Source organism: Suncus etruscus, chromosome 14 (genome assembly GCF_024139225.1).
Source record: "Suncus etruscus isolate mSunEtr1 chromosome 14, mSunEtr1.pri.cur, whole genome shotgun sequence".
Taxonomy (NCBI): Eukaryota; Metazoa; Chordata; class Mammalia; order Eulipotyphla; family Soricidae; genus Suncus; species Suncus etruscus.
Window position 1 is genome coordinate 31,539,617 of NC_064861.1, and position 12,025 is coordinate 31,551,641.

The 12,025-nt window shown below is 44.5% G+C and overlaps 1 protein-coding gene across 2 annotated transcripts in view; it reads left to right on the forward strand.

Moving 5' to 3' along the window:
* VDAC1 (voltage dependent anion channel 1) overlaps nt 1–12,025 on the forward strand; it is a 36,129-nt gene that overhangs the window by 22,795 nt on the left and 1,309 nt on the right. For both annotated transcript variants that reach the window (XM_049786784.1, XM_049786783.1), the window contains exons 6-8: nt 2,552–2,779; nt 7,800–7,950; nt 9,772–9,829. In XM_049786784.1, coding sequence (XP_049642741.1) covers nt 2,552–2,779; nt 7,800–7,950; nt 9,772–9,829 — 437 coding nt within the window. The remainder of the gene's footprint in view (nt 1–2,551; nt 2,780–7,799; nt 7,951–9,771; nt 9,830–12,025) is intronic.

Sequence of the window (12,025 nt, forward strand, 5' to 3'; positions counted from 1 at the left end):
TTTTTTAGGGGTCTGAACAACAGGAGTTTGCTTTGCAATGGCTGACCTGAGTTTGATCCCTGGCATCTCATGTGGTTCCCTGAGCCTGCCAGGAGTGATTTCTGACTGCAGAAACAGGAGTAACACCTGAGCTTTGCTAAGTGTGACCCAAAAACCAAAAAATAATTTTTTTTCTTTTTAAATTTTATGTATTTACCTTTTTCTGAGCCACACCTGATAATGCTCAGGGATTACTTTTGGCTTTGTGTTCAGGAATCACTCCTGGTGGTACTCCGGGGTACCATATGGGATGCTAGGGATCAAACCGAAGTCCTCATGTGCAAGACAAGTGCCCTACCTGCTGTATTATCACTCTAGTCCTTATTTATTTACTGGTTTTTGGGCCACACCTAGTAGTTCTCAGGGTTTTTTATTTTCTGGTTTTGTGCTCAGAAATTACTTCTGGCTCTGGGGACCACAGAGGATGCAGGGGATTGAACCTGGGTTGGCTATGTGCAAAGCAAGTACCCTACCTGTTGTGCTATTGCTCCAGTCCTTTGGTACTAGTTTAAGGTTTTTTTAGGGTTTTGAATCATACCTGGCTGTTCTCGTGAATTTTTTTTTCTAGTTCTGAGATTGGGGTTATTCATAGTAGGGCTCAGGGAACCAAATGGGGTGTCAGGGATTGAACCTACTCAAGGTAAGCACCCTTCCCATGTATATGATTACACTCCCAGACCCAGTATTATTATCAATGCTCACGTTTTCACACAGATTCTCTTCTGGTTAGTAGTCTTGGTAGACTTTTGATGGCCTTGAAATATGTCTCACCATGTATATTTCATGTCCTACTCTGTTATCAGCTATTTTTCAGCAGGGATTTGGGGGCTACATCTGGTGATGCTCAGCACCTACTCTGTGATTAATTTCTGGCAGTGCTTGGGGAACCATATGCAATGCCTGGGATTGAACCGGGGTCAGCCCCATGCAAGGTAGCAAACACTTTATTCCTTGTGACCTGCACTGATTTCCACTAGAAGGAAATGGTGTTTTGAGCCCTCAATACTGGGAAGAAGAAAACTGGAATCTCAGTGTGAGTGAAGTGGGCTGGAATGAAAGAATGCAGCTTGCTTGTGGGAGCTATCTATTGAATAATTGAATGACAGAGCAGAAAGGAAAAAAAAAGTCTTGTGTTTTATTTGATTGTATAATTTTGTTCTGCATTATTTTATTTTATTTTTTTGGTTTTTGGGTCACACCTGGCACAGCTCAGGGGTACTCCTGGCTCTATGCTCAGAAATTGCTCCTGGCTGGCTCAGGGGACCATATAGGATGCCAGGATTCAAACCAATGACCATCTGCATGAAAGGCAAAGGCCTTACCTCCATGCTATCTCTCTGGTCCCTGTTCTGCATTGTTGACACTCAGTGTTTACAGCTGATTCCACTCTTTTATTTTGTTTGTTTGTTTTTGGTTTTTGGGTCACACCCGGTAGTGCTCAGGATTTACTCCTGGCCATATGCTCAGAAATCGCTCCTGGCAGGCTCGGGGGACCATATGAGTTGCTGGGATTCGAACCACCGACCTTCTGCATGCAAGGCAAATGCCTTACCTCCATGCTATCTCTCTGGCCCCAGGTTCCACTCTTTTGATCTTTTTTTTGTTTTATTTGCTTTTTGTTTTTGGGCCACACCCAGCTGTGCTCAGGGGTTAGTTCTCCTGGCTCTGCGCTCAGGGTTAATTCATGGTGGTGTTTAGGAGGACCATATAGGAGGCTGGGGAATCAAACCTGGGTTAGCTGCATGCAAGGCAAACACCCTACCTGCTGTGCTGCTCCAGGACCTCTCTCGCTCTTCTTTTTTTTTTTTTTTTGGTTTTTGGGCCACACCCGGCGGTGCTCAGGGGTTATTCCTGGCTGTCTGCTCAGAAATAGCTCCTGGCAGGCACGGGGGACCATATGGGACACCGGGATTCGAACCAACCGCCTTTGGTCCTAGATCGGCTGCTTGCAAGGCAAACGCCGCTGTACGCCGCTGTGCTATCTCTCCGGGCCCTCTCGCTCTTCTTAAGACAGACAGGTCAGGGAAGCATCCCTGGTCAACCCTGCAAATCAGTCTGGCGTCTTCAGATTCAACTGAGTGCTTGTTGGATTCACAAAGCCTTCTGTGTGGGGCTGGGGATTGATCCTGAGTCAGTTGCTTACAAGAAGAGCACTTTATTCACTGTATCTCTCTGTCTTCATTGAGCCCCCTAATCCCCTCCTTTTTTGGGGCCACATCTGGTGGGTTCTGGGGACCATATGGGATGCCGGGGATCAAACCTGGATTGGCTGCATGTAAGGCAAGTGCCATACCACTGTACTATCACTCCAGCCCCCAGTATTCCCTTTTATTATTTGTTTTTAAAATATCATTTTTTTTTATTTTCTTTCTTTTGCCACACCCAGTGATGCTCAGAGTTTATTCCTGGTTCTGTGCAGGGCAGATACACTTTATACCATCACTCTAACCCTAACTTGCATTCCTTGGCTATGCACCACTTCTGATTTTAATCATAATCTCTTTTCTTTCAGGAAAAAAAATGCTAAAATCAAGACAGGATACAAGCGGGAGCACATCAACCTGGGCTGCGACGTGGATTTCGACATTGCTGGGCCTTCCATCCGGGGTGCTTTAGTGCTGGGGTATGAGGGCTGGCTGGCTGGCTACCAGATGAACTTTGAGACTGCCAAGTCGAGAGTGACCCAGAGCAACTTTGCGGTGGGCTACAAGACTGATGAGTTCCAGCTTCATACGAACGTGTAAGTATGTATGGATGTGGTTATGCATAGGGGCGCGGTAGGGGTAGAGGCAGTGGTGGATCGCCTTCTTTTTGTTTTCTAGGCTCTTTTTAGTCCCTGTGAGTGTGTGGGAATCAGAGAACACAGTGGCCTGCTAGTCTTGTCCCATTTTCTGAAGAGACTTTCTTAGGTGCTTTCTTTCTTTCTTTTTTTTTTTTTTTTTTTGGTTTTTGGGCCATACCTTGCAGTGCTCAGGGGTCACTCCTGACTGTCTGCTCAGAAATAGCTCCTGGTAGGCACGGGGGACCATATGGGACACCGGGATTCGAACCAACCACCTTTGGTCCTGGATCGGCTACTTGCTGGGCAAACGCTGCTGTGCTATCTCTCCGGGCCCTATTAGGTGCTTTCTTTTAAGGAATAGTCACTGGCCACCCTCTTTGACTGTTGAGCTAGAGCAGGGCATGCTTTTGGTTAGCTGTGGTTTCTGGTTTTAGCTAAAGAAACAAGGGAACTGGAGAGATAGATAGTACAGCAGGTAGGGCTCTTGCCTTGCACACTGCTGACCTTAGTTCGAACACTCCAATCCCATATGGTCCCCTGAAAAACTGTCAGGAGTGATCCCTGCTCGAAGAGCCAGGAGTGAATCCTGAGCACTGCTGGGAGTAGCTCTCCTCCGCCCCCCAAAGAAAAGAAATGAAAGGAGAGAGGGACCCAGGGAAAAGGCTCGAAGGGTTGAGTGTGTGCAGGAAGCTCAGGTTAAATTCCTGGCACCACAGAGTCTGCTGAGCAGCTCCAGAAATGACCCCCGAACAACATATTGAAAGTAGTTTCCTGGAAACCACTGAATGTCACCCCGAAATAGCAAAATGAAAGAAATTGGGGAAAGATGCATTGCTCTGTTGCTGCAGGGTTCCCAAGGATCAGCACCTACAGACGGGAAACAGATTAGGAGAGAGTCCTCAAGGTGCACAACTTTTATTTGTTTTTGTTTTGGGGCCACAGCCGGCGGTGCTCAGAAGTTACTCCTGACTCTGTACTCCGAAATCGTTCCTGGCAGGCTCTGGGAACCATATGGGATGCTGAGAATCAAACCTGGTTCCATCTCATGTTGGCCGAGTGCAAGGCATATGCCCTACTATTGTGCTATCGCTTCGGCCCCACAACTTCTCTTTTCTCAGCAGTATGGAGCTTTATTAACCAGTGGGCAGTAGAGTGAAGGGAAGAGAAAATTACAGGGTAGGTTAGCAAGAGTCTTTGTCATTTCACTGGAAAATGGAAGTTGAGTGGTGATTTTGGGTGAGGGTGACAATTTCCTCTATACAATCCCTTTAGATTCAAGAAACTGACTTGTCACACAACCTGGAAACATCTTACTAACCTTCTTTCCTTCCACTAGAGGTCACCAAAGAGGCGGTTTAGTAAACCAAAAGGTTTTGGTGTCTTGTAGCATTTCATTAATACTTTTTGCAGAGAATGTTTGTAATTATGAAAAAAGAGTGCTGAATTTTTTAGGAAGTCACAGAAAACCTTTGAGGTGGAAGGTTCAATGGTTTTGTATAGGACTGGGAAGTGGGAACTAACTTCCCAGTGTCCTGGAAACTTTTTTTTTTAATTAATAATTTTTATTTTGACCAAAGTGGCTTACAAATTATTCACAGTAGTATTTTAGGTACATAGTGACATTGAATCAGGGGCATTCCCACTGGGAACGTTTTTATTGGGCATTTTTCTATATCCTATTCTATATTCTGGATGTGATGGGCCCACAAATTTCTGCATGTGTTTAACTGTATAACTAGACAAGGTCAAAAGAGATCATGTAAATTTACCAAAGGTGAAATATGAGCAAGTCATTGCAAAGATACCACAAGCATGATTTTTTTTTTTTCTTTATAATTATGATCAAAGAGCTAGAGTGATAGTGCAGCTGGTAGGTTGCTTCCTTGCATGTAACCAACCTGGATTCAGTCTCTGACACTTCATGGTCTCCTGAGCCCTTCTGGGAGTGATCCCTGAGTGCAGAACCAGGATTAAAAATGAAACAAGGTACCATATGGGATGCTAGGGATTGGCAAAGGGCAAGGCCTACCACTGTGCTATCTCTGCGGCCCAAAATAGAACAAAATTCTAAGGACAGGAGCATTATTATCACAGTGCGTAGGGTATTTGCCTTGTATGCAATTGACCCGAGTTTGATCCCTGGCATTCCCATATGGTTCCCGTAGCATTTTGATGGATGATCCCTGAATGCAGAGTCAGGAGTAACCCTTGAGCACTGCTGGGTATGGTCCTCCAAAAACATTCTAAACTGAATTCTAAAGCTCATGGGCTCTGCCTTGCTAGTGATGGTATTTCTACAGCGAATTCCCCATGTGATGAGGCAGGACTTGTTATTACTTTATGTCAGACATAGACATACAAACAAGAAGAAGGAGGCTAGAACCATTTTGGTGTGTTTGGGGGAATGGAAGGCATTTGCTTAATTGAGTTTCATTTCTTATTTACTCCATGCTCCCCCCCTCCCCCGTGGTGCCAGGAGTGGACTCAAGGCCTCAACATACAAAGCATACACTTAGCCATTGAAGTACATCCAGGCTCTCATTTCTCCTTTTTATTTTATTTATTTATTTATTTATTTATTTATTTATTTATTTATTTATTTATTTATTTTGGGGCCATACATCTGGTGGTGCTCTCAGGGGTTACTCCTGGCTCTATGCTCAAAATTGCGCCTGGCAGGCTCGGGGTCTCTGACACTTCATGATCTCGTGAGCGCTTCTGGGAGTGATTCCTGTACAGAGCCAGGATTAAAAATAAAACAAGTGCTATCATTTCTCCTTTTTAAAAAATAATTTTCTCCCCACCCCCCTTCTCTTTATTGTTGTTGCCATGCCCATGTGGTTGCACACACACCTGGTGGTTTCACTGGGGTTAGCACATTGAGTTGTGGTACCTGCTCACTTGACCACATTGCCCACTGAACCTTGTACTCTTTTAGTTATGATGCTTGCCAGGGCTTAGACTTCTTACTGTGGTACTGAGCAAAAGACTCCTGTGGTGCCAGGATCTCAGGGAGCATAGCTTGTGGGACCTATGGGCTTTGAACTCATTCGAAAAGCCTTTGTGCTCTTCTTCTTGGCCCCCACTCCTTCAATTTTTGGAAGCTAGAGACATTCTTTTTTTTTTTCTTTCTCTCGATTTTTTGGTTTTTTGGGTCACAGCCGGCATGCTCAGGGGTTACTTCTGGCTCTACACTCAGAAATAGCTCCTGGCAGGCTCGGGGGACCATATAAGATGCTGGGATTAGAACCACCGTCCTTCTGTGTCTAAGGCAAATCCTCTACCACTGTGCTATCTCTCTGGCCCAGCTAGAGACATTCATTTTTTTGTTTAGGGACCATACCTGACAATACTCTGGGGTTACTCCTGACTCTGCACTCAGAAATTACTCCTGGCAGGGCTCAGGAGACCAAGACTGAGGTTTGATCTCAGATTGTCTACTTGTATGGCAAGTGCCTTACCAACTGTACTGTCTCATCAGCCTGATAGAAACATTTTGTTTTGTTCTGTTTTTGGGCCACACCCGGTGATGCTCAGGGGTTCCTCCTGGCTGTGTGCTCAGAAGTCGCTCCTGGCTTGGGGGACCATATGGGACGCCGGGGGATTGAACTGCGGTCCATCCGAGGCTAGTGTTGGCAAGGCAGACACCTTACCTCTAGAGCCACCACGCTGGCCCCAGAAAGAAACTTTTTTTTTTTTTTTTTTTTTGTGGTTTTTGGGTTACACCCGGCAGTGCTCAGGGGTTACTCCTGGCTCCATGCTCAGAAATTGCTCCTGGCAGGCACGGAGAACCATATGGGATGCTGGGATTTGAACCAACGACCTTCTGCATGAAAGGCAAACACCTTACCTCCATGCTATCTCTCCGGCCCCAGAAAGAAACGTTTTGTAATATAGCTAGTAAATCCTTTTAGCAACCTACCAGGTCTATAGGTACTGTAGTGTGGCACTTGGAGAGCTGGGGTTGGAAGGAGAACTTTTTTTTTTGGGCCACACCCGGCGTTGGTCAGGGGTTACTCCTGGCTGTCTGCTCAGAAATAGCTCCTGGCAGCCATGGGGGACCATATGGGACACCGGGATTCGAACCAACCACCTTTGGTCCTGGATCGGCTGCTTGCAAGGCAAACGCCGCTGTGCTATCTTTCCGGGCCCAGGAAGGAGCACTTTTGCAGTAGCTTTTTCTCAAAGAAACCTGGAGCAGTTCTGGCTGGCCTAGTGCTTCTAAGGACACCTGCCCTCTGAGGAATTTGAGTGGCCCAGCCTTTCCTGTTTTCTTGATAGAAGTACGTATAAAGGAAGTAACATAAACACAGAGAGAAAAAGATTGCTTGACATCCAGAAACTCCATTGCCCTTGTAGCTAATTCTGTCTCAAAGACTTTTTTTTTGGTTTGTTTTTATGGGCCATACCCAGTGGTACTCAGGAATCTGGGTCTGCACTCTGGTGGTTGAGGGGTATCATGTGGGATGCTGGGTATCAAACCTAGGTCAACTTACCCAGGAGGCAAGACCACTACCCACTATCTTATCTCTCTGGCTCCACAAAGACTCATTTTTTTGGTTTCTTTTTGGGCTACATTCAGTGGTTCTCAGGTTTACTACTCTCTTTGCACTCAGGTATCACTCCTGGTAGGCTTAGGGCATCATATGGGATGCTGGGACTCAAACCCAGATCAGCTGCATCCAAAGTGAACATCCTAATTACTAACTATCCTCTCTCTCCAGCCACTCAGACTATTTTTGGGAACAAAATTTAGGTTCTGTATAACCTGAGACGTTGGCTGGCTGCCTCATAGGATTCCCTATGAGGTCAAAATAGCCTTATTCTGCCAAATTTTCTGGCCTGAAGTGTTCCTTATCTCAGTTTCTATATAATTTGATGCCTGTTTTGTGATCCTTTAAGTCCATTTATAAGACCCTTGGCCGCAGGAGATAAAGTCGGGCCACCTACCTTACTCTTTTGTGTTTTTTTTTTGCAGAAATGATGGGACAGAATTTGGTGGCTCCATTTACCAGAAAGTGAACAAGAAGTTGGAGACAGCCGTTAACCTTGCTTGGACTGCAGGCAACAGTAACACTCGCTTTGGAATAGCAGCCAAGTATCAGATTGACCCTGATGCCTGCTTCTCGGTGGGTGTCTGCAGCTTGGGTCTCTCCCATGCTCCATGGGATTTGGGTTGAAGTCTTGTACTGGGGAATTTTGTCCTGTAACTAGACTTGGTCACCTTAACAGTTGGCCTAATGCAGGCTGGACACTGTGGAGCCAGCTCTTGGGAAAATGTATTGAATCCTCATACTATGTGTTTATGTTGGCTTTGTTTTTCTTCTAATGATTCCATTCTTGGTTTCAAAAATGAGCTGAAAGTATAGGGAGGTTGAATCATTTGCTCCTAAAAATGCAGAAAGTAAAGTGCTGGGTCTGGATCTGATTGAGGCTGCGTAGCATCTTCGCCTCCTTCCACCAGTTCCCATTATATGTCTGAAGAAGTAAAGAGGCTTATCTGAAGCCTAAGTTTCTCTTTCTCTTTACATTTTTTTGGGGGGGGGGTCACACCAGGTTTTGCTCAGGTATTACTCCTGGCTCTACGCTGACATTGCTCCTGGCTCAGGGGACCATATATGGGATGCCAGGGATTGAACTTGCATCCATCCTGGGTCAGCTGCATGGCTCTCTCTTTTTAAATAATGTAATTTAGGGCCAGAGAGATAGCATGGAAGTAAGGTGTTTTGCCTTGCATACAGAAGGACAGTGGTTCAAATCCTGGCATCCCATATGGTCCCTCGAACCTGCCAGAAACGATTTCTGAGTGTAGAGCCAGGAGTAACCCCTGAGCACTGCCGGGTGTGACCCAAAAATACCAAAAAAAAGTGTAATTTAGGTAGCATAATTACAATAGTGTTATTTATGGGTCTTTTTTTGTTTCGTTCTGTTCTGTTTTGGTTTTTTGAGGCTACTGTTATGTATGCCAAGGATTAAACCCGAGTTGGCTGTGTGCAAGCCTAACTAGCTTTCTGAGCCCAAAAAGAACTTTCTTTTAGGTGAAACATTTTGGTGTGAAAATATAAACACTTGAAAATGGATTGACACTGAATTTGCCTTCTAAGATCTGATACCTCAAATGGTGGACATAAGTGAATCTCCTCTCCTACCACTCCCTCTGCCCTTTTATGTGTGTGTGTGTGTGTGTGTGTGTGTTTGGGCCACACCCGGTGGTGCTCAAGGGTTACTCCTGGCTCTGGGCTCAGAAATCACTCCTGGCAGGCTCAGGACCATATGGGATGCCAGGAATCGAACCCATGTTGGCCATGTGCAAGGCAAATGTCCTACCACTGAGCTACTACTCTGGCTCCTCCCCATGCCTTTTTCTATTTTTCTTTTTCCTTTTGAAAAAAATTCCCCTGCCACCCTGCCTCCCCCTGCCTTTTTTTTTTTTTTTTTTTAAATTTTGAGCTACATCCAGGGTGGTACTCAGAGCTTACTCCTGCCACTGTGCTCAGGGATAACTCCTAGCAGTGCACATTATGGGGGTGCTAGTGATTGAACTCGTGTCAGCCATGTGCAAGGCTTCAGAAAGCCTTACCCCACTGTTCATCTCTCTGGCCTTGAGTGAATGTCTTAAATGAGACTGTCTTGAAGAATGAGAATTTGGTTCTAACTTCGTTTGTCTTTTTAGGCCACACACAGCTGTGCTTAGGGCTTACTTCTGACTCTATACTTGGGGCAGGGCCATACTGGGGGCTACTTTATGCATTGGGCAGGGCTCTGGGGTTCATTTGGTGGGATGCTAGGGATTGATCCCGGGTCAATCATGTATAAGGCAAATAAGTGCCTTATTTCTCTAGCCCCGAGAATTTGTTCAGAGCTGATTGATTAAAAACTTCTTACTCAGTTTGGGAAATGGAAGTATGAAGAACTAACAAATTCTTCTATCTTGTCATTTTCTCCACTAGGCTAAAGTGAACAACTCCAGCCTGATAGGTTTAGGATATACTCAGACCCTAAAGCCAGGTATGTGCTCTCTGTGTGTATTTGGGTTTCCTGTCTTAAGAACACTGGTGGTCTTACTTACTGCTTTATGTTTGTTTTATTGTTCACAGTGCCTGCAAAGCACTTTATAGATGAGCATCTATAAAAGTTTCTAGTTAAATGTTAATGAGGAAGTGAGGAGTCATTCTGAAGCATATGAGGCTCAGAGAACAGAAAAAATGGTCAAGGCTGTTAGAGATCACACGTTTGTATATCTGTATAGATACATGTATGTATATATATTGTATATATGTCTATATAGACAAATATTGTCTATATATATATATATATATATATATATATATTTTTTTTTTTTTTTTTTTTTTTTTGGTTGGTTCACACCTAGTGGTGCTCGAGGGTTACTCCTGGCTCTGTGCTCAGAAATCCCTCCTGCAGGCTTGGGGGACCATATGGGATGCCGGGTATTGAACCACCGTCTCTTGGGTTAGCCGGGTGCAAGGCAAATGCCTTACCTCCGTGCTATCTCTCCGGCCCCTTTGTCTATCTTTTTATTCAATTGTTAGAAGTAAAGAAATAACTGTAGTAAAACAAATGAATCTACAACTGTAGTAATGAAGTTTATTTACACTCACCAAAAAGACAGTTCATAAATGGAAAACTGAACAAACATGTAATGAGACTTTGGAATTACTGTATTTAAAAATATTTTAACTTTTTAATTAAAAATTCAAAAAAAAGATTTTTTTCCCCTGGGCCATATCTGGCAGTACTCAAGAGTTACTCCTGAGTCTAGTTTCAAAAATCACTCCTGATGGGGTGTGCATGACCATATACGGGCTCCCGACCTGCTGGATTCCTGCTCCAGTCCCTATATTTAAATGTTTTGTTATTTTTTATTTTTCGTTTATATTTCTGGTGGAGCTCAGGGGTTACTCCTGGCTCTGCACTGAGAAGTCACTCCTGGCAGGCTCGGGGGACCATATGGGATGCCGGGATTCGAACTAGGATTGGTCGTGTTCAAGGCAAACGCCTTACCGCTGTGCTATTGCTCGAGCCCCAATTTAAACTTTTTATTCTTGGAGCCAGAGAGATAGCGTAGTGGTAGGACATTTGCTTTGCACACAGTTAACCCAGGAAGACCTGGGTTCAATCCCCGGCATCCCGTATGGTCCCCAGAGCCTGCCAGGAGCGATATCTGAGCACAGAGCCATGAGGAACCCTTGAGTGCTGCTGAGTATGGCCCAAAAGCCAAATTAAAAAAATATTATTCTGTGGGGCAAGGTATCAAAATCCTGGTCATATACATGCAAAGTAAGTGCTCTATCCTTGAGCCACAACCCTGACTCTTGGGGGTGTATTGTTTTAAAGCAGTAAGATAATGAAGAACAACTGGTATGTATTTCACCATGATTGGTTAGAATATAGGAATTTTTTTACACAATAGGCATCTGGTTAGAGGTGACCTCATATCAATTTTTGGAGACAGATTAAGTTGTGCTTATGATTTCTAGAAGCATAAGCAAGAAAAGACCCAGGTCAAGTTTGTCTTGCAAAATAAGCTAAATTAAGCTTTGCTTGTGTAACAAAACTGGTTTTGTCTGCTCAGGAGATTCAAGGCCAGACTCCATTTGTCTTTTGTTATTTCCAGCACATGTGAGGCCTGCTTACTTATATCTAGCAGGTTCTCAAACCTGGCTCAAAAATCATCTTACAGGAAAAATTTTTGAGATAGGAACACAAGTTTACTGGTTTCCTCCACAGATAGTAAGGCTAGACCATGGTATGTTAGAGCAATAGGAGATAGTATTTCCTTGGGGTTATTTTTGTCAAGTTGGACCTTTGCAACCTGAAAATCTAAGATTACATGATGTCACAATCAAGCTACTCAATAGGAAAGGGAGGGGCAGGAGGTAGAGGGAAAAGAAGAGGGAGGGGAGGAGGAGGAGAGATGAAAGAGAGGAGGAAATGGGAGAAGAGGAAGGAGAGAGAAGGAAAGGAATATATGGGGGCCGGAGCAATAGCATAGCCGTTTGAATCCCAGCATCCCATATGGTCCCCTGAACCTGCCAGGAGCAATTTCTGAACGTAGAGCCAGGAAGAACCCCTGAGCACTGCTGGGTGTGACCCAAACACTAAAAAAAAAAAAGAAAAAAAAAAGGGTGTGCATTTTTGTGAGTGTATGACCTTAAAAATATGATTAAGATTTGGAGTTTGTTT